General features: G+C 17.2%; 8 protein-coding genes across 8 annotated transcripts; 7 read left to right on the top strand and 1 right to left on the bottom strand.

Moving 5' to 3' along the window:
• Positions 1-61: 61 nt before the first annotated feature.
• Positions 62-1636, top strand: PRELSG_0514000 (RNA-binding protein NOB1, putative; the record flags this gene model as incomplete). The annotated part of the gene is made up of 1 exon (XM_028675398.1): positions 62-1636. The coding sequence occupies one exon, from the start codon at positions 62-64 to the stop codon at positions 1634-1636; it is 1575 nt and encodes a 524-aa protein (XP_028531991.1).
• A 568-nt stretch (positions 1637-2204) lies between these two features.
• On the top strand, positions 2205-4136 carry PRELSG_0514100 (conserved Plasmodium protein, unknown function; the record flags this gene model as incomplete). The annotated part of the gene is made up of 9 exons (XM_028675399.1): positions 2205-2316; positions 2487-2684; positions 2801-2864; positions 3170-3333; positions 3415-3513; positions 3678-3697; positions 3780-3823; positions 3935-3996; positions 4099-4136. The coding sequence occupies 9 exons, from the start codon at positions 2205-2207 to the stop codon at positions 4134-4136; spliced, it is 801 nt and encodes a 266-aa protein (XP_028531992.1).
• Positions 4137-5779: 1643 nt separating this feature from the next.
• PRELSG_0514200 (conserved Plasmodium protein, unknown function) lies at positions 5780-7407 on the top strand (the record flags this gene model as incomplete). Its single annotated transcript, XM_028675400.1, has 5 exons — positions 5780-6598; positions 6775-6891; positions 6981-7067; positions 7137-7231; positions 7398-7407. The coding sequence occupies 5 exons, from the start codon at positions 5780-5782 to the stop codon at positions 7405-7407; spliced, it is 1128 nt and encodes a 375-aa protein (XP_028531993.1).
• An 843-nt stretch (positions 7408-8250) lies between these two features.
• On the top strand, positions 8251-10597 carry PRELSG_0514300 (conserved Plasmodium protein, unknown function; the record flags this gene model as incomplete). Its single annotated transcript, XM_028675402.1, has 10 exons — positions 8251-8337; positions 8442-8519; positions 8718-9026; positions 9146-9406; positions 9494-9553; positions 9678-9769; positions 9894-10010; positions 10117-10213; positions 10304-10386; positions 10456-10597. The coding sequence occupies 10 exons, from the start codon at positions 8251-8253 to the stop codon at positions 10595-10597; spliced, it is 1326 nt and encodes a 441-aa protein (XP_028531994.1).
• Positions 10598-10815: 218 nt separating this feature from the next.
• Positions 10816-11783, top strand: PRELSG_0514400 (conserved Plasmodium protein, unknown function; the record flags this gene model as incomplete). The annotated part of the gene is made up of 2 exons (XM_028675403.1): positions 10816-11095; positions 11317-11783. The coding sequence occupies 2 exons, from the start codon at positions 10816-10818 to the stop codon at positions 11781-11783; spliced, it is 747 nt and encodes a 248-aa protein (XP_028531995.1).
• A 1051-nt stretch (positions 11784-12834) lies between these two features.
• On the top strand, positions 12835-13245 carry PRELSG_0514500 (CGI-141 protein homolog, putative; the record flags this gene model as incomplete). Its single annotated transcript, XM_028675404.1, has 1 exon — positions 12835-13245. The coding sequence occupies one exon, from the start codon at positions 12835-12837 to the stop codon at positions 13243-13245; it is 411 nt and encodes a 136-aa protein (XP_028531996.1).
• A 396-nt stretch (positions 13246-13641) lies between these two features.
• Positions 13642-14721, bottom strand: PRELSG_0514600 (conserved Plasmodium protein, unknown function; the record flags this gene model as incomplete). The annotated part of the gene is made up of 2 exons (XM_028675405.1): positions 13642-14548; positions 14654-14721. 2 exons carry the CDS (start codon positions 14719-14721, stop codon positions 13642-13644), a joined length of 975 nt encoding a protein of 324 aa, XP_028531997.1.
• A 1060-nt stretch (positions 14722-15781) lies between these two features.
• PRELSG_0514700 (conserved Plasmodium protein, unknown function) lies at positions 15782-22291 on the top strand (the record flags this gene model as incomplete). The annotated part of the gene is made up of 4 exons (XM_028675406.1): positions 15782-20881; positions 21049-21402; positions 21519-21886; positions 21973-22291. 4 exons carry the CDS (start codon positions 15782-15784, stop codon positions 22289-22291), a joined length of 6141 nt encoding a protein of 2046 aa, XP_028531998.1.
• Positions 22292-22456: the final 165 nt, after the last annotated feature.

Raw genomic sequence — 22456 nt, forward strand, 5'->3', positions numbered from 1 at the left:
TTTTATTTTATTTTTTTATGTAATAAAAGAAAGTAAAAGTAATAACTGAAGTAAGATTAATATGGAAAAGAAGAAATATGTATTAGATGCAAACAGTTTAATTAAATTTAAAGATTTTTTATTTATGAATTATGACTGCTATATAACAGAAGGAGTAATAAAAGAAATAAAAGATGAAAATTCGAAAAAGAAATTAAATAACATTCTTCCATTATTAAAAGTTGATAAAGCAGAAGAAAAAGATATTAATTTTATAAAATATTTTTCAAAATTAACAGGGGACTATGATTCATTAAGTGAAGTAGATATAGAAGTTATTGCATTAACTTATATGCTTCATAGAAAATATGGTGATGTATCAAAATTACGATCATCTCCGTTAGAAACAATTTATAAATATGATGATGTTACTTACGATTATTCCAATTACAGCGATAAAAAAAAATATAATAAAAAAAATCGCAAAAATAAAAATGTAATTGAAGAAATAAGTTCAATTAATGACTCTGAAAATTTAGAAAAAGAAGAGATTTATGATATGAAAAATAATATGGAAAATGAAGACGAATTTAAAAGAGAAGATTATGCAATGGAAGTTGAAAAAATAAATAAAACAGATAAAAGTGAAGAAAATGAAGTAGTTGATGAGAGTGAAGATAATAAAAATGAAGCAGTTAATGAGAGTGAAGATAATAAAAATGAAGTAGTTGATGAGAGTGAAGATAATAAAAATGAAGTAGTTAATGAGAGTGAAGATAATAAAAATGAAGTAGTTGATGAGAGTGAAGATAATAAAAATGAAGTAGATGAGAGTGAAGATAATAAAAATGAAGTAGATGAGAGTGAAGATAATAAAAATGAAGTAGATGATGAGAGTGAAAATAATAAAAGTGAATTAGATGATCAAATTCATATCCTGAAAAAGGGGAATAAAAAAATATTTGGTTGTGAAACAATAAAAGAAGAAGTAATAGAAGTAATAGCAAATGACAATGATGATAAAGATGGAAAGTGGATAAATATAAATAATTTTGATACGTATAATTTAAATATTGATAAGAAAGAACAATTTGATGCAAACATTGCTTGTATTACTACGGATTATTCAATGCAAAATGTTTTATATCAGATTGGATTAAATGTAATAACAATAGATGGATACAAAATAAATTCAATTAAATTATGGGGATATTTCTGTACATCATGTTATTTTTTTATGAGACGAAATTCTATACTTTTTTGTTCTAAATGTGGTAATAATAATTTAAGAAAAGTAAATGTTATTGTTGATAATAATTTAAAAAAGTTAGTTGTAAAAATTCCACAATTTAGAATAAACAATAAAAACACAATTTTTAGTATTCCTAAAAAGAAAAAAAATAGTAAATTTGAAGAAAAATTACATATTTTTAGAGAAGATGAATTATTAATTGGTGGTAGGAAACAATATATAGCTCATCAAAAAAAATTATATGAAAATCAAAGAAATATAAAAAATCCTTTTAATGGTGATAATATTTATGATTATAATGATTGGGCATTTAGGACAACGTTGAAAAGCGGAAAAGTGGCAGTTTTAAAAAATCCAAAAATTATTGTAGGAGGGAAAAGAAATTCACACAAAAAAAAAAGATAGATAATTAAAATATGCATATTGAAAAATTAAATCACATATGTTTTCATTTTTATTTTATATTCCTTTTAATAATTATCCTTTTATAATTTATTTTAAATTTGTTTTATTTTATTATAATTTAATTTTCTTTCATTTTGTTTTGTATTAATTTAAAATTTTACATATTTTTTTTATTTGTACCTTTTAAGTAATGAATATTTTTTTTTTTTTTTAAAGAAACTTTTTTTTAAACATTAGAAAAAAAAAAAAAAAATTAAAATAAAGTTAAAATAATTAAAAATAAAAAATGATTATATGCAATGTAAATACACAAGAAGAAAAAATTAAAAATATTTCTATACATTATCTACACAAGTTTATGGAGTAAAAAAAAAAGGGAATATTATTTTTTTCAAAATATAAAGGGGGAAAAAAAAAGCTAAAGTAAAATAAAATTGATAGGATAAAAATAAATGAGAAAAAACCTGTTAATAAAATAATGTAAACGAACTATATGCTAAAATAGTAAATTATAATTAACTTTATTCCTTCATTTATTTTTAAAAGTAATTAAATAATTTATATGAGAATGAATCGAAATACTATATTAATATTATTTTTATATATTGTCTATTGTTCATTTATTCTTACAAAAGTGCCCATAGAAAATCCTCCTTTTATATTTAATAACAACAAGGAAAGTAACAGAAAAAGAAAAAAATATAAAATTTTTGAAATCTTAAAAAAAATATTATTTTCTATTAATTCTTTATTTAAAAAAAAAAAAAAAAAATAATAAAATAATAAATTATATAAAATAAAAAATAGTACTATTAATTTTTCTTTTTAATGAACAAATGAATATTTTTAGATGGAATAAGAACATTTCTAGATAATCAAACACCAGAAGAAGCTCTTTTGAAGCATTCTTATTCTTTAGATATTACCCTTGAAAATTTTCCTAATCCTTTTATTCATCCTTCTTTATGCAATAGAAATGGATTAAAATATTCTTATATATGTGATCCAAATAAAATATTATCAAAAAATACAGCTGATAAAATAGAAGGTATTTTTTTTTTTTTTTAGTATATTCATTAAAATAAATAATAAAATAAAATTTAAATACTTTATTATTTAATTTTCTTTTTTTTTTTAAATTATTTCGATAAAATCGAATTAAAGAAATATTAATTTATCAAAGACGTAATTCTAGCCATTATTGCATAGATAAAGAAGTTCCTTATATGTAATTTATTCATATTTAACTACTATATATATTATTTTAAAAAAATAAAAGAAAATTTTGTTTTAATAAAATTAGTGTTAAAAATTGTTATATATATATATATATATATATATATTTGTTCACAAAAGCAAAAATACATTTATATATATAATTAGAGCAAATAAAAATGACCCTAAGTAATTTAATATTACATATTATATTTTCTTTGTTCTTTTATTTTTTAATATATAAAAAATATTCTATGTATGATAAATATCTACAAATTTTTAAATTTCTCAAAATTGAAATTAAAAAAAAAAAAATAGATTAGGTGTAGCACTGATAAAAACTTTACCTTATGGAATAACTGCAGATACATTTGCCTCTCAAATATTAGAATATTGGAAATTAAGTAATAAAAATTGTAATGATGGAATTTTACTTTTTTTTGTAAAGGATGATGCAACTTTTGTACTGAAATGGAAAAAAGGTTATTAGCATTTGGATATATTTATAAAAATTAAATAATATATATATATATATATATATATATATTAAAATTTCAAATTAGGAGCACAGTCAGTAATTAACTTTAGGACAGCTACCTCTATGCATAAATCTTTTAATCAATATATAAGAAGGTATTCTTTAGAATATTCCATTTTGAGAGGTAAAAAAAAAGTTCTATTGAATAAATATATTGTAATGCATTCATTCTGTTATATTAGTTAAAATAAAATATTTCTTTTTATATTTTTATAAATTTATTTCAAATTGAAAAATTAAAATATACATTTTCCTTTCTCTTTTATTTTGATTTTTCTTTTTTTAAAGCTGTGAAATTGATATCAGAGGTATAAATTTATAGTAAACATAATTCAATAATAAAAAGAAAATGTAAAAAAATAATATAATTTCTTTTTTCATTTTTATTAGTATCTAACGGAAGAAATAATCCCGCCAACACAAACAACTCAAATGTAATTATGAGGAAAACAGGAAAAGAAAAAAATAATAAGAGAAAGAAAAAAAAAAAAAATATACAATACAAAAATCAATAGTAATATAAGTTGTTTAAATAACATATTTAGGGTTGTTGCTCTTACTATTGCAATTGTGGTGGCTCTTGGTTATCTTTCTTGTATCTTAATAGGTGTTTATTATTTTATTTTATTTTTTTAAAAATAATAGATTTATTCATTTCACTACGTTTTAATAAACATATGTACATGCTATTTATTTTTTTTTTTTTTAGTTTTTACCGATGCTCAAAAAGTAAATAAAAGTTTTTAAAAAATTCATACTTCACAAAACTAAAACGCACTTTTTTTTTAAATATTTTTATAGTTTGAAGCTTAAACAGAAATATAATACAATTTTTTTTTTCTTTTTTTTTTTTTTGAATTGATATGAAGGGTAAAAAAAAAGGTATTCATTTACTTTTACATGTTTAAAAAATAATGTGTTCAATATATATCTTAATTTTTTTTAATTGCCTTGTCTAAACAATTTAGTTGTTTTTTATTTTTAACTTTCTAACATAAAAGAAAACGAACATTTTTAAACAGTGAAAAGGTTAAAAATAATAAATAGAAAAAAAAAAATTTTTAATATCACATGTTTTTATATTCATGAAAATAATTTAGCTATTATTTTATTTCATTTATTTTCTTTAAGTTCTTTTATTTTTTTTTTCTTTTTATTTTTGTCTTTTCAATTATTTATCATATTTCATTATTTTATTTTATTTTCTATCCCTTTAATATATTTTTATTTCTCTTTTATAAATTTGGAATTCATGTAATTTCGAATATGCATTATCCTTCCCTTTTTCTTAATTACAATTTTTTTAATGAATCTATAATATATTTGCATGAGATTAAATTTTAAAAATAATAATTATATATATATTATATAAATATTAAGGGTTTTTTCTTAATTTGAAGAAATTTATGAACAAAAAAAAAAAAAATTAAATATACAACTTTGGAATATAGCTACTTGTAGCTTTTTTTTTTTTTTTTACCTCCTCCCGTTGAAGCCATTTAATATGTGTGCACTTTTACGCATGAATTATAAGAAAAAAAAAGAAAAATTCTTTTATAAATTTATGAATACGGCATATAAAAAAATAAATGTATGAATAGACAAATTCTTATAAATTTATAAAAATGTCGTTGTTCTTATAAAAATTTGTTATTTCATATAATATTTTAGCTATATACTTATATATAATTAATACATGTTTTATTAAAATGTTAAAAAAAAATATTTAATATGAGCAAGCCATATAAGTTAGTTTTCTTTCTTTATTAAAGAAATAAAACAATTAATAAACTTATTTGTATTTAGATGCATGCTTTATATACATATATATATATATATATATATTTTCAAAATACCTTTAAGAATTCTAATTTATTATTTTTAAAAAAATGTATCTTAATATTATATATATATTTTTTTCTTTGTAGAATTTTTATAAAGACTTTTCTTTTTTTTTTTTAAACTTTTAGTGTGTATGCAAAAGTATCATATTAAGAAAATATCTTTTTAATATTCTTCAGGGAATTTTATCAGCTATTTATTTTTATATTTTGAATAAAAATATATAAGTGAAAAAAAAAAAAAAAAAAAAAAATTTGGAAAAATATAAAATGTTAAAGGAAATGAAAAACAAAAAAAATTCGAAAATTTAAAATTTTAATTTTTCTTTTATTTTTAAAATCACGCTATTGTTTTAATCAAAAAAAGAAATAGTAATTCATAACAAATAATATATTATTTCAATAACATAATTAATTTATTTCTATTTATTAGATTATAATTTATTTTTTTATGAATATTTTTATGAATTATCCTCTATTTTACATAAATTTTAGCAAATATATAATGTATATGTATTTTTGAAGCAAAATTTAATATATAGAGCAATCATGAATTTGCCGCATGTAAATAATCCATTGTACACAAATCAGAATTTTTGTATAAAAAATGTAGAACCTAAATATAAGATAAATCCATTTGTAAATATAAAAGCGAGTTATCCAATGAAAGTTTTATCCTACTCTCAAATTAATAATAATATTTTTTTAAGTAACAATTCCCAACTGAAAATGCATAAAAATAAAACTTTTAACATTCCGTTTGAAACGGAACCAAAAACTGATTCAAAATATTTTTATATAAAATGTTTTAATAATACGAATAATAAAAACAATTGTAAAAAAAATAAAAATTTTAAAATATATAATAAAAATGATATTCAAAGCTATGAGAATAATATATGTACACCAATAACTCCTAAAAACAATTATAGCACACAGTATTTTAAAAATAATTTCAATAATTCATTACGTAAAATATATTTAGAAAAGTGTGGAAGAGTTATAATTTTTGATTTAGATGATACACTAATTCCTACTTATTGGATACGATCAATATTACTTTCAAAATGCTATCTTAATCAAGACCAAGCTCTAAGAGAACTAAAAAAAAAAATTAAATTAAATAAAAAATATAATTTTGAATCTGCTGCTTGTTCAGTAATTCATTTAGCCAAATCCATGTCACACACAGTATTTATTGTCACAAATGCAAGGAGTGATAAATGGATAGATACGGTAAAATGGTTATTTCCTAATTTTTCTAAATTACTTGATGAACATAATATTCCTATAATAAGAACTGAACAATATATGGAACCTTCCATTTTAAATGTGTTCGAATATTTTCGATATTGGATGAATGCTAAAGTAATGAATTAACATAAGATAAAAAAAATATTTTTTTATATTTTTTAATATAAACAATCATTTTAAATGATACAAAGAAATAAGTACAATATTTTTGTATATATATTTATTTTTTTCTTTTTTATCTATATTTTTATTTAGTTTTTTAACTTAATATTGTTTTATTCTTTATATAGAAAAAAAAGTTTGATGAAATACTGAAAGACCATTGGACTTTTTATTATCAATATATTAGGAATAAAGTTGATTTTATTTCATTGGGGGACACTGAATTTGAAGAAGTTGCAACTTATGTAATACAAAAATGAAAATTATGTTTATTATGTAAAAATATAAAAATTTTCAAATAACAAATGTTTTTTTTTTTTTTTTTTAACTACAGGAATTGTTATCAAGCAATAAAAACATAATTAAAAGAGCATTTAACATAAAAGTTCAAACAGGATTATGCTTTGAAGACTTTATCGGGGTATGAAAAGTCAAAAGACAAACAACAACAAAATGTTTTAAATATATATATGTATATTAATTTTTACAGCAATTAAAACTAATTCAAGTGGCATTATCAATAATTACTAAAGGATCATATTCATATAAATATCTAGCTCTATCGTCTTCTGTGCAAATAAAAATGTAATTAGTTTAAAAAAAAAATTTTTTTTTTTGTTATTTTTAATTTTATATTTTTAACGCAATTATTTTATATACATAATAAAATGATACATTTTATAAAAATTAGAATTTTTTGAACATTTTTTTATTATTTTAATTAATTTACTATTTTTTATTTCTTTTTTAGGTTCACGTAGATAAATTATTAAACTTTTTTTTTTTTAGTTTTTTTTAATTAATAAATATGAAAAATAAATAAAACAAATTAAATATTTTTAATAATTTAAAAAATAAAATTTACGATACTAATATATTTTTATAAAAATTCTTGAATTTTATGGTAAATTTAATATTTTTTTTTTTTTTTTTATTTAATCTTTTCTCTTGTTTTTTTTTAAGCTTACCTAAATGTTACATATGCGAAATATATGCATGTTTTATCATATAGAGGCTAATCTTTTTAAATGTATTTTTCTTTATATATATAAATATCTTATCCATTTATGTATATTTACTTTAAAAATATTTATATATAATTATTTTATTTTTTTTTTTTTTTTAATAATAATATTTATTACACAGTTCTTACTGTTTTTAAAAGTTTAATATTTTATTATCCCGTGTTAATACAATTCTGAAAATTACTCCTACATTATCAAAGGGTATTATTTTTTTTAAGTGTTTTAATCTATATTATTATTAACTTTATTTTTTATGATATTCATATTTTGTTTTTTTATTTATTGTTGAATATGGAATATTAAGAGAAAACATAATTTTTTTTAAAACATATTATATTTAGCTTGCATCGTTTAAAAAAAAAAAAAAGACATAAAATATTTTATTTTATTTTTTTTTTTTTCCCTTCAATATAATTTTATTTTAAATCATAAAATAATAAGATTTATTAAAATTAAAAGGTTTAAATTTGAAATATATAAAAGGATGAGAAATTATTTAATTCATGTGAAATTATAAAGAGAATACAATTTTATTTTTCTGTTCTAATATGAGTTTAATAATTTTCTAGATTCGTAAAAATGATAAAAGATAATATTAAGAAAAAAAAGAATAATAAAAAATTAAAAAAAATATCTAATGCACCTAAAAAGATAGATCCGTCAGCTGTATGATTGTTAAAAGAAAATACACAAAAACTTATACTAAAAATATATATAATTAATTATTTTTATATATAAATAGTTTTTTCTTTAACTTTTTTTCTTAAAAGCAAAAATTATTAAATAAAAAAAAAAATGATCAACCAGCTACTATTTTAAGATGGATACAGTTGTTAAGAAATTTAAAAGTAAAAAAAAAAAATTAGATATGAAAAATAAATTGATAAAAAAGAAAAAAATGAGTAGAATAATTAAAAAAGTTAATACTTTATAAAGTCAAATGAATAAAAATAAATAGTTTTAAAGTTACAATAATAAAATAATACTATAAAAAAAAAAAAAAAAGTACCAAGATAAGTGAAACTATATTTTTCTATCTTTTATAGTTAAAACAACTTAAAAAGAATATTGATGAAGAAATTAGCAATTATGAAATAAATAAAAATATTAATGATAAATTATTATTGTTTTTAAATGATGACTTAGAAGAAAATAAAATTTTAGAAAAAATAGATGAATTAAAAAATAGTAAACTAAGTTTATTAGTGGATATACATAAAGAAAACATGAATAATTTACAAAAAAAATTTGAAGAAGAAATATATAGAATGTTTAGTGATTTTGAGAAAGATCAAAAAATTTTATTAGAAAATAGAAATAGTATAATTCATAATATAAATTTATTTTATAAGCAAGTTAGAATTTTTATATGATATGTATATTTTATGCAAAATATATATATGCATAATTATTATTATTATACCATTTCTTCTCTTTTTTTCTTTTATTTTATTTGTATTTTTTTAATATTAAGATTGAAGAGGAGCAAAAACTGAGAAAAAAAAATTTAGAAAAAGAAGAACTTGACATAATGGATGAAATTTATAAAAATTATATAGCTGAGAGATATATATCAAATTATAAATTTGAGAAATTTAAAGAGGAAGATGTAAAAAATTTTAATGATACATTTTTAGAAAATAAAAAAATTTTAAATGAAGAAAGTGAAAATTTCAATTCTATAAAAATGAAATATGAGAAAAATAAAAAATCTTTATTATCTAAAGAGAAAGAAGTAGTGAATGAATATCAAATAAAAAGAAAAAAAAAAAAAAAGAACAAATATTAAATATTATTTTAAATTCTTTTTTTTTTTTTAAAGGTTAATGATTTAGAATTAAAAATTAACAGTTGGAAAATAAAATTGGAGAATGAAATTAAAGTACTTTGATTTTTTTTTTTTCAAAAATATATAGGAATAATAAATAAATAATTTATTTAAAATTAGACAAATTTTTTAAGTTAAAATTTTTTTTTGTTTATTTTATCTTTTAACTATGCAACAGATATATGAAATGCAAATAGAAAGATTAAAAAATGAAAAAACTCAACTCCTAAATCATATAAGGGCAATAAAATTGATACTACAAAAATTAAAGTAATTAAAAAGTTATAAATAATATTAATATTTTTATTTTAATTATGAGAATTCTTATGTAATAAGAATATAATTTTTAAGTAAACGAAAAAAAAAGAAAAAAATATTTTTTTTATACTTTAAGACATAATGATAAGCAAAGATTAATTGATATATCTGTAAATTCAAGTAACTGTATAAACAAATTAGAAGAAAATATTTCTCTTGCAAATAAACTAATAAATCTGAATAACTTATGTAGGTTAGAATTATTTTAGAAAAATAATGCAATTAAAAAAAAGAGTAAATAATTGTATCTTTTTAAAATATAAAACAATATTGTTTAAATAAATTTTCATCTTTTTCAGGAAGTATGAAACAGAAAGAGAAAAACATTTTTCAAGTCTCGGTTCAATTAATGAAAAAAAAGAGGATATTATTATTGAAAATGAAAATGAATATTTCGTAACAAAAAAAAAAAAAAATAAAATAAAATAATATATTGAATTGTTTCAATAATTTGAGTATATTTTAATTTTTTTTTTAATTCTTCAGATAAACATGAAAGACAAAAATGAAGATAGTGCTTACCTCCTTGAAAACTTTTTTAAAAGGAAAAATAAAGCAATTTTAGATGTGTATGTTGAATATATATAAACAATTTTTTCATTTTTAATATATTTATATTTTTTTATTTTCTATCATAGAATTATTTTAAAGAAAGAATTAAAATCATTAAAAAAGAAAAATAAAGAATACTATAAAATTATAGAAGAATTAGAAGATAAATTAAATTTAAAAAAAAAAGTTAAGATTAAAAGTGATGAATTTGTTATAAGGGCTTCATAGAAATAATTTTAATTTTTTTTTTTTTTTTTTTAAAGAAAAATTATTTTATATAATAACAGTGTTCAAAAAAAAAAAAAAAATAAAATAAAATACAAAGTATTAGATGAAAGAAAATTATTTTATTTTTTTTTTTATAATTTATAAAATACATTTTGCTTAATTTATAATGAAGAAATTTAAATATATATATATATATATATAGATAATAAAATATTATAATGAATTTTCGTAGTAATTTTCTTAAAACTTCTACTCGATTTCTTTGTATAAAAAATGAAATACCTGAATTTTTCAAAAACGATTCAAACAAATTAACTAATCCAATAAACAATTATGATATCACTAATGAGAAAAAAGAATATAATAAATATACATTAATTAATAATATTCACTATATAAAAGAATTAGATTTCTTTAACAGACTTATAAAAATATATGTTGATATTATTTTTAATTTTTCAAAATATCCTTTACATGTTCAGTGCTTACATATTTTTTGTAATAAAAAAAAAAAGAAAAAAATTCATTTTTATATGGAAATATTTCTTCATTAAAATATAAATACATAATGTTAAATGAATTTTACTAAAATTTTATATATTTTTACTTTTTTCTTTTAGTTTATTCTATATTTATAGTTACTATTTAAAAAAATATATGTGTAATTTTGTTTTAATATTTGTTGTGTTTATATCTTATTTTTTTTTTTTTTATCTCAGGTAAAAATATATTAAAAGAAAAGATTCAGAATGTTAAAAAAAGTAAAGAACACAAAAAACTTTTATTTAATAGTGATGAATTAAATTTTGAAAACTTAAATGAGTATTTAGTTAATTTAAATGATATATCAATGAAAAAAAAAAAAAATGATCAATACTTAAATGATGCATTTGAAAAAGTTAAAAAGTTTTACTATTGTAAAAATGTATTATATGCATTATTTACATTGGAATATAACAAAATAATATTTAATTATACTGAAAACTTATTAATAAAAGATTTGCAAAATTGTTTCATTAACTCAACTTTAAATAATAGTAAATATATTTATAGATTTATAAAAAAGTATGGTCAGGATAATATATATATTTATATCATAGAATATTCAGATAATTTAAATATTTTAAAAAAAAGATATGATTTTATTAAAAATATATTTTTAAATAATATTCAAAATAAATTATGATATGAAAAAATTAGTAAAATTAAAAAAGTCATTCTATAAAATATAAGAATTAGACAAAATATTTAATCCAAAGTCTTCTTTTTTTTGTAATTATATATTTAAAAAAAAGTGTATTTGTTATTGTAAATTTTTTCCTTTTTAGTTATATTTTTAAAATAACAGTTTCAAACTAAAAAAAAAAAAAATTTTTGTATATGTATCGATATTTATAAAAAAAAAAAAAATATATAAAATATATAGAGAAAAAAATAAATTGTATAATATAAATTTTTAGAAATAAAAAGTTAATTTAGTACTTATAATTCATTGGTCTTTTCCCTTTTTTTTTTTCGATTTTAAAAATTATAATTTTTTTTAGATTTATAAATGTTACGATATTTATAGACAGAAAAAAAAAAAAAAAAATTATGATTATATAGCATGCTTATATATTTTTATGTTTATGTTGTTTGTATTTTATATAATTAAAATATATATAAATATATACATATATAGTTTAGTAAAATTTTTATTAAAAAAATTTATGAAATATATGAATAATATATATTTTTAACGTCAATTTTTTTTGTTTTTTTTTTTTTTTCATTTTTTCTTAAAAAAAAAAAAATTTATTTAATAGTAACACAAATTTTAAATTATTTTTTTGTTCAATTATTAAATTGTTTTAATTAAAATAAAGAAAAAAATTTATAAATACTATGATATTTTAATTTTTTTTTTTTTTTTTTATGTAAAATTTTATTATACATATGAAATTATTAGAATTTGTATTTGAACTCAATTGAATGAAAAAAAATTAAAAATTAAAAAAATATATAAAAAGAATTATGAATATAATGAAGGATCAATAATAATAGATAAATTATTGGAATTTATAAGTTGACTAGTGAAATTATTAACTAAAACAACAAAAAAAAAAAAAAAAGAAGAAAAAGTATGTATATTTATATATATATTAAGGGATAAACATAACAAAAAAGTTTAAGAAATTTTAATAAGAAGAAAAATAAATCAGTAAAAGAAATTTTTTGGTAAATGAGAAGAATAAAAAATGTTAGATCAAAATAAAACATTAGGATTATTGCTATTTTTATTAGGAATAGTATTCGGATTTATAGGAATAACTTTTTTTTTTGATAAATTCTTTTTATGTATTTCTAATTTATTATTTTTATTAGGATTATATTTTTTAGTAGGTATTAGAAAAATATTAAGATTTTTTATGAATAAAAAAAAAATAGCTGGTAGTGCTTGTTTTGTTATTGGTTTATTACTAATAGTTTTAAGTAGAACTTTTATTGGTTTCTTATTTCAAGCATATGGGATATATAAATTATTTTTTTCTTTCTTACCTAATATAGTAAATTTTATAAAATATTCTCCTTTTAGTTTTCTTTTAGAATTACCAGGAATTAAGCAAATGGCTAATTACATTGAAAATAATAAAAGATTGCCAATTTAAAAATAACTAATTTATCTATTTTTATTAAATATATATATTTTTTTTTTAAACTATTTATTTTTTGTTTCCAAAATATATTTTTCTCTTTTTTTTTTTTAGACATTTTATTTTTTTTCTTATTTTTTACTTGATTCTTTTTTTTTTTTTTTCTTTAACATTATATAAATCTTTTATATTATAAAAATTTTGTTATTGTAAATACTATACTATAAAAAAAAAAAAAGAGTTGAATACTATTGTTATTTTTTTTTTTAAGTGGACATGCATATTTCTGATAGAAAAAAAAAAAAGAAAATAGTTTCATAAAAATATTATATCTTTAATGAATAAAGTAATAAATACAAATAATTCAATGCAAAAAATTAATAAAAATATATTTAAAGAAAAGAAAAAAAATTATAAAACATTAAAGCCCTTATCAGTAATTTCAAATTCTAATGTTTTATATTTACTTAAAAATTCTGAATACTGAATAATAATTTTCCTCATAATTTCATTATTTTTTTTCATTTTTTTAAAAAATAAAATAGTGTTCGCGCAAGAAGAACTAATAATATAATCAGCAATATTAAAGGAAAAGTCACTATATTCCTTTTTTATATATAAACTATTAATTAATAATACAAAAAAATTATTTTCATATGAAATTTTTTTTAAAATTAAAGATATTTTAATAAATAACTGATTTTTTTTATGGTTGTCTAACATTTGATTTGCATTAAATATAGAATTAATCGAATCAATTATGAGTAATGAAATTTTGTAATATTTTAAAATATAAAATATATGTTTCTCAAATAATAAAAAAAAATCTTTGTCATCATTAACTTTTTGAATATACAAATTTTTCAGTATTCTTTTTAAATCCCTTTTAAATGAATAATTAAATTGTTTTTCATCAAAATAATTTTTACTTGAGCTATTTTTGTTAAAATTATTTTCTCTTATACTGTTGTTATGTACATTATTATCTTTAAATTTATTTTCATCTATATAGTTTTTATTTTCATTTCTTTCTCTTTCTTGCATTTTTTTTTCAATAATCTCAATTAGTCTATGCATTGGAAACATCCTATTAATATAAATGTAAAAAATAATATTTTCCTTTTTTTTTTCTTTTAAATCTGAGTCACTTATATTTTTATTTTCATCAAAAATTTTCAAAAGTTGTTCTGCACATAAGGTTAAGGCAAATTGAGTTTTTCCACTTCCACAACTTCCTACTATTTCAACTAAGCTGTAATTTATTATTCCATTTTCAAAAAAAATATTAAGTTTCTTATCATCAAATTCTAATTTTTTTCTATAAAAATATTAGAAAAAAAAAAGAAAAATTGTTATGTTTCTTATTATTATATTTTATTTTTATTTATTTTATTATACTATTTTATTTTTTTTTTTTTCTTACCTATCAATTTTATTAAAAGTAGAATCATCAAATATTTTTTTAACTGATCTACAGTTAGATATATTCATTAGATAAGAAATAAATACAATTTTTAGTAATTAAAATAATTTATTTCTAACAATATTCCAGAATTTCTTTTCTTTACTTTTTCTGTTTTTTTAAGCATTTTTATTTAATCATATGCAACTAGATAATATATTGTACTTAAATTACATAATAAAACAAAACCTTGAAATGTACATTTAGTTGTTTTTCAACTTTTGAGAAAACATAAAAAAAAAAGAAAGAAATTTCTGCCTTATTTTAATATGAATAGAAATGATTAAACAAATATTAAAAATAAAGCATTAGTTTTCATTAAATGGAAAATTAAAATATAAAAGATATCACATAAAACAAATACACATTTATTAAAATTTTAATTATAACTTACCAAAAAAAAAGAAAAAAAAAAAAATTATAAATTAGAAAATTAATAAATATACTGAATAGAAATATTATTACCTGTATTATTTTCCTAATTTTTTTATTGGATAAAAAGAAAAAGAGAATAAATACATTAAAAAATAAATAAATATGTAAAAATATATATATTATTTCAACAAATATATAAAAGGATAAAATATAATTAATTAAATTATGAATATATTATAAGTTGACGAATAGCTTAAAAAATACATATGGATTGATACATTAATATATCAAAAAGGAAAATAAATAAAATTAATATATATATATATATATATAATATTATTAAATATACAATTTAAGAGTAATTAATAATAATACAAGTATATAACAAAACAAACTAGCAAAACAAGTAGGTATAAAATAGTAGATATATATATAAGTTTTATTTTTTTTTTAAAATATTTAAAATTTTTTTTTTTTTTTTATTTTCTGATATACATATATATAATTTAAGAAATGTAAGCAAACTTTATAAGATGTAAATGGTTTAAAAAAGAAAAAAAAAATAAGTGTAGTATATATATCTTTATAAAATGAATTAAATATATATATATAACAAAAAGGAAGAAAATAAAAATAAATGGATATTTAGAGAAAATTTATTGAATTTATATATATATATATATATATAAAAGATGTATAAAAAAATGTGTAAAAATGGATAGAAGGAGAAGAAAAAGGAAAATATATTTTTTATTTTATATTATATATTTTTATTTTATTTTATTTTATTTTTGTGTTTGTATTAAGAATATTATAAGAGATGATAATAAAAATTATGATAAATTAAATGAGTGTAAAAATATTTTACCATTTTATTTAAATAATCCAGATCATTGTAATTTATTAAACGAAATTAATTTATCAAATAATTACTCCATAAGGTGGAATATTAACTATTTATATTTTCAATATTTTAATAATAATATTTTTATAAATTTTTATTTACATAGCATATATGTAAAGGATGTTGAATTATTCGAATATACTAATAAAAGTGTTCTCCTTTTAAGAAAAGATGCTATTGAAAATGAAGTAACATTTGTTAAATATATTGAATTTGATAAAAGTATGATAAATAAAAATAAAAAGAGAACTTTTTATTTAACTATCAATACTATACATGTTCCCAATAATGATGTTTGTATGGACGTAACACTTGAAATGAACATAAGAACTATAGATAATTTAAAAGATGAAAAAATAAAAAGAAAGAATAATAAATTGCCACTACACAATAAAAATTATATTATTATTAAAGATAATTATTATTATGTAACAAATGATGATTATATTTTTAATTTAAATGAAGCAAATGATTTTTATATTGATAATAAAGATAATAAAATTATAAATATTTATAGTGTTTCCTTTTTCGTTGATTTTAATAAACATGGTAATATAACTTTTTTTTCCTTTCTAACTCGTGATATAAAAAATTCGAAAAATTTATTTTTTGAATTAAAAAAAATAAAATTAAGTACAAATTTCTTGAATAATATGAGCATAGACAATATATTAAATTTTGCAAATGATGATCAAACATGTACAAATAATTGCATACAAAGTAAAAATACAAAAAAAGGAATATTTTTAAATACTTTATTAGAGAATAATTGTATGTACAAGTTTCTAATTAAATATAAAATGGATAATAATAAAGAGGAAAATATTATAACTAATTATGACGAATATATACATTTTAATTTAGAATATTCAATTATACATAATTCAAACGATTATACTTTTGTTGATTACATAAGAGAGCGTTTCAGTGAATGCATTTATAACTCCTTTTTGCCAAATAAAATTATTCAAACAGAAAAAGTAGGCATATCAACCCTTTTTTCAAATAAACAGTGTTTTGAAAATAAAAATTGTAGCACATATGATATTGATGAATTTGTAATTTATGATAGAGTGATTGAATTAAATGATAATTTCATTTTAAATTTTGATTCTGTTAATTTATTTGAAGAAGAACAAAAGATAAGCATAATAGTTAGTGAAGATTCACTGTTTAATTTTAGTTTAATTTCTAAATCAGAAAATATATATGTAAATATTCTAAAAAAAGATAATTTAGAAAATGTGTGCAACACTTACTATTTAAATAATATAAAGGATTACAATTTATATGACTATATAACAAAAGATAAAACTAATTTCTCACATAAGCATTTTAATGATATATTTCATAACGAAAAAAAGGAAAAATATAGTTTAAAAAATTTTTCTCTGCAAAATATTATATATATAAATTGCATATTAAAAAAAGGAGAATATGATTTAAAGATAAATGTAGAAAGTTTTAATATGATATGTGACTCAAATGAGATTAATTTATTAATTCATCCATTACATATGTATGAAGAAAATCATAAATGTGACATCATAAACGGGGTTACTGAATTATTTGATTCTCATTTAGTTAAAGAGACTGAAGAAAAACAAAATAAAAATTTGAATGATACTTTAGATAAATCAGAGTTTAAAACTTACTATAAAATTTATGAAAGAAAATGGATATTAAATAACCAATTAATGCTTGATTATGATTTTATAATGTTATACGAAAAAAATATAATTGAAAATATTGATGAAATAGTTATAACTATAAACAACTCAATTTTTCTTGATATATTTTTTTTAATAATAGAGGTCATTAAAGGAGAAAGTTATTATTATGTATACAAAGAATCAAGAAGAAAAACAAAATATAAACTTAAATATAATAACTCTTGTTCTATATATATATTTACAGCCAACCTACATTATGCACAAAAGGATTTATGTGGTTTTTTTTTCGTTGATATTGAATTTGTAAATACGAAACAGAACACAGAAGAAAAAAAAATTTTTAATTATAACAATATTATTGAAAAAATAAACTATATACCAAATTTTATTATAAGTTTTGACAATTATATGTATTCTAATTTTTGTTATATACCTTCTTATAAAAAGCATTCTCTTACTATTTATTTACTGGAAAATTCAATAATTAAAATAAATTGTTTTACTGAAAATTATATCTATATCTATTTAATACATAAAAATAAAAAAATATATGAAGGGTATAATCATCTATATATAGAATCCTTTACAAAAGGGGAATATGAAATTGTTTTTGAATTCAATTCACAAAATGATAAAACTGATAATTCCTTTTTTTACTTGCAAATTTATATATATCATTTAAGTTACATACATAAATGTGTTACTGATGATGGCGATAATTTATTAATTGCTAATAATTATTTAAAAGAAACATCGGATTCTCCATTTGATCTTAGTTCTTATAAAGGAAATGATGAAAAGAAAGAAGAATCTAATAATGAAAAAAATTTTTTTTTTTATAAAAGTCAAAATTCATATTATATATTCAAAAGAGCATTTCTTTTTCTTCATCCTAATAAAAGAACAATAATGAATTTAAAATTACCTCAAGTTAAAAACTTAGACAATAATATTTTTTTTCTAAAAATTGAATTAGTTTTTCATAAGAATTTTTTTCCTTTTAAAATGACACTTGAAGAAAATAAAGATAATTTTTTAATTCATAGTAGTAATTCATATAAGAATAAAATCATAATGCTTGTAAGTTTATTAAATAATAAAATTAATTTATTTAAATTATGTATAGAACTATATGAAGATATAGATAAGAATTTAGAAAATAGTTATTGTTCCTATGCATATTTAAACATTACCTACACAAATGAAGTAGAACATTCTGATATTGGTTTTAATGATATTTTGAATTATAGCACAATTAGCATGCCAATGTTACTAAATAATATATTTTTAAAAAATTTTAATATAAAAGATCAATATATCGATGATGGTAATAATAACAATAAAATAAAAAATGAACTTAAAGCAACAGTATCTTTTAAAAATTCTAATTCATTTATTTATAATCAGTCTATTGATTATTTTTTTCAAACGATTAGTAATAATACAACAATTTTTTTAGTAGAAAGAGATTTATTTTTTAATATTTATCTTTATAGAGAAAATTATGGAATTACTTTAAAAATTTTTAAATATTCAAATAAGGAATTGGAAAGTGAAGAAATCACATATGATGAAATTAACAGAAATATCATTCCCAAATCAGAAGAAATTTACTCTTTTTCTAATAAACATATATATATACCTACATATTTAGAGAAGGGTTTATATATATTTAAATTTGAGAATAACTTAGTTCCTTTTTTTATAAAATTAAGTATAATACATGAATATGAGAATGAAATTATAAAAGAGAATAATTATCTGAGAGCAGATAAAAATGAAAAAAATTTAATAAATTATAAGGTTAAGGATACCTTGTCTTCGTATGACTTTAGTAATGATATAGTGAAAGATGAAACTTACTATTTTTTTGATAAAGAATTGCATTGTAATGAAACTAATGATACTTCCTATCATAACAAAAATTTAGATAGTGTAATATTTTTTTTCGAAGAAGTTATGAACAAAAATTTTTTTAAAATTTATAATAAAATGGAAACTTTTTTAAGAGATAATTCTGAAAATATGTTAGTTTATAAAAGATTTTTTATATGCTTAAAAGATAAGGATAATAGCGTTTATAATGATACAAATAATTATAATACAATAAATTTCGGTAACAATAATAATTATAAAATTTTTAGTATGAATATAGAGGTGGACTCACAAATTTATATAGAAATAAAACCTCATTGTTATCTTTTTATGTATCCATTTCATTTGACTATAACATCAAAGGATTCTTATTTTAAAATTTCCAATAGAGATAAAAATTTTATCACAACTTATTTAAGTAAGGGTGAATATGAAATACTCTTATCCTTTCCTTTATCAAAAAATTTGAATATCAAAAATATTATTTTCGATTTAATTATATTATTTGTTACAAATAATAATAATATTATGCCAAATTGGAATGAATTGGATTATAGTGCCAATAATTTGAAACAGAAATATGTTCACAATGACAATTGCAAAATAAATAGTTATAAATATTTATTTAGTAAAGTAAATTTAGTAGATATGAATAAAGATGATTATTCTATAAATAAAAATATAGTTAATTCTAAATTTAAAAGTAAATATTTTCAAAATTTTGATAAATATTTTATTAGTAATTCCCGGCATGAAATTTTTTTTACCATTCCAGATTATACGTATTTTTTAAAAATTTTCTTTGTTTCTATTAATGAGCTAATGGAAGATATAGAAGAAAAAAATAAAAAATTTAGCAATTTTTACGACTTTTCTTCCAATTATATGAATAATTTACTAAAAAGGCATAATAATATTAATATTCAAGTTTTTCTACATAAAGAAAAAGAATCAAGAGATATAAACAATGAATTCGAGAATGAAGAAGATAGTTCATATGTTAGGCCCTTATATTATAATGAAAGTGAAGAATATGTGTTAAATTTATATAAAGTTGAAAAAAATTTTAAAGTACTTATACAAACAAATAACTTTGATTGCAATTATTTTAAATTAATTATATCTCTTTATCCTATTAATTTTTATAATCAGCTGTATCACTACAATGATTCTCACTATATTAATGAATATCTTGAAAAATTATTTAATACTTTATCTACTAAAATACAAAAGTATGAAGGAATAAGGTTTAAAGAAAAAAAATTATCAAATTATTCTTATATAAATTTAAATACAGATATTATTTTTTTAAGAAATAATAATCATCAAGATGTATTTTCATTTCCATTGAAAATTGGGGAGGTTAGAAATATTTAAAAAAAAATAAAAATAAAATAAAAATTAACATACATACATATATGTATCCTTAGAATATACTCAAACGCATTGAAAAAAATTGATTGTATTAATATCATAAATTTTCTATAAAATATTCTAAAGTTTATTTATTTATTTTTTTTTTTTTATAGAGTAGTTATTTTAAAATAAATATTGGTTATAATTTTTCTTTGGTTAATTTTGAGATAAGATTAATCAAAAATAATATTACTATTTCTAATAGTAATAAAATGGAAGTAAATTTAGACAATAGAACTATTAACATATTTGAGAATATTAGTTTATATTTAGAAAAAGGAAATTATGAATTAAAAATTTCTGTAAATGATTTAATTGAAAATATTGCTGATTTAAATAGTTTTAATTTTCCTTTTTATTTTGAACTTCAAATTTTTGAATTCTTTAATGAGGAAAATAATGATACAGTTTTATTAGATATATTTCCTGATAATTCCATATATATTGATAAAAATTACACTTTTTTTGTAATATAAGAAAGATTAAAAAAAAGAAAAAAAAAGAATTTTTTTTTTTACATTTTTTTTATATTTTAATAATTTTTCTTAATTTTTTTTTTTCTCCTTTTCTTTCTCTTTCTTAGATTGATATAATATTTTGGGGTACAGTAAATGAAAAAATATACTTAGAAGATTATGAACAAAATCATCTAGAATTAAAAAATAAGAGAGTGATTAAATATAAAAATATTGAAGTACATAAAATAATTTTATTAACAGAAGAAATGGTTCATATTGGACAAGAATTCTTTTTAAAGTTTAATACAAATATTAATTTAAATGAAGGATTTGAAAAAAAATTAAATTTTACTTTTTTAAATGATAATGTAAATAAAGTCAATAAAAAAAATTATGAAATTTTATTAAACAATGGTGAAAAAACAGAATTTGATTATGTAAGTATAGATAGTAAAAATAGCAACTATCCACATAATGCTTCAAATGAAGAATGGTAATAAAAAAAAAAAAACTCTAATATATATATGTATGTATAAATAGTATACTATTTTTAATTTTCTATTTTTTTTTCTTTTTTAGGTTTTATGATCTTGATAAAATTGTTCAAAATTATAGATTTAATGAAGAAAAGGAAGAGAATAAAGCAGATTTTATTTTAAATGAATCATTGAATAATGAAAATGATTTTTTCTATATACCAATATTTTCTTTTGATATTTTTTCTTTTGAAAAAGAAAACTTTTCTTCTTTTATGTTTATTTTTTCCGCTTTTTGCCTGTCTTGTGCCTTTATTTTTACATTAATAAAATTATATAAACATTGGAAATATTATAGAAATTATAATATTATTAGTGAAAGTGAAGAAACAACTAATCTTTTTTATGATGATGATTTATAGAAAAAAAATTTTCTTATTTACCTTCTCCATTTTTTTTTCTTATACTTTTTTTTATAATATGTTCTATTTATTTTACTTCAATTGTTTTTATTTTGAATAATGCTCAAATTTATATATATATATATTTCTCTCGTTTTTTTAATTTTCTGTTATTTTATTTATTTT

Source organism: Plasmodium relictum (assembly GCF_900005765.1).
Source record: "Plasmodium relictum strain SGS1 genome assembly, chromosome: 5".
Lineage (NCBI taxonomy): Eukaryota > Apicomplexa > Aconoidasida > Haemosporida > Plasmodiidae > Plasmodium > Plasmodium relictum.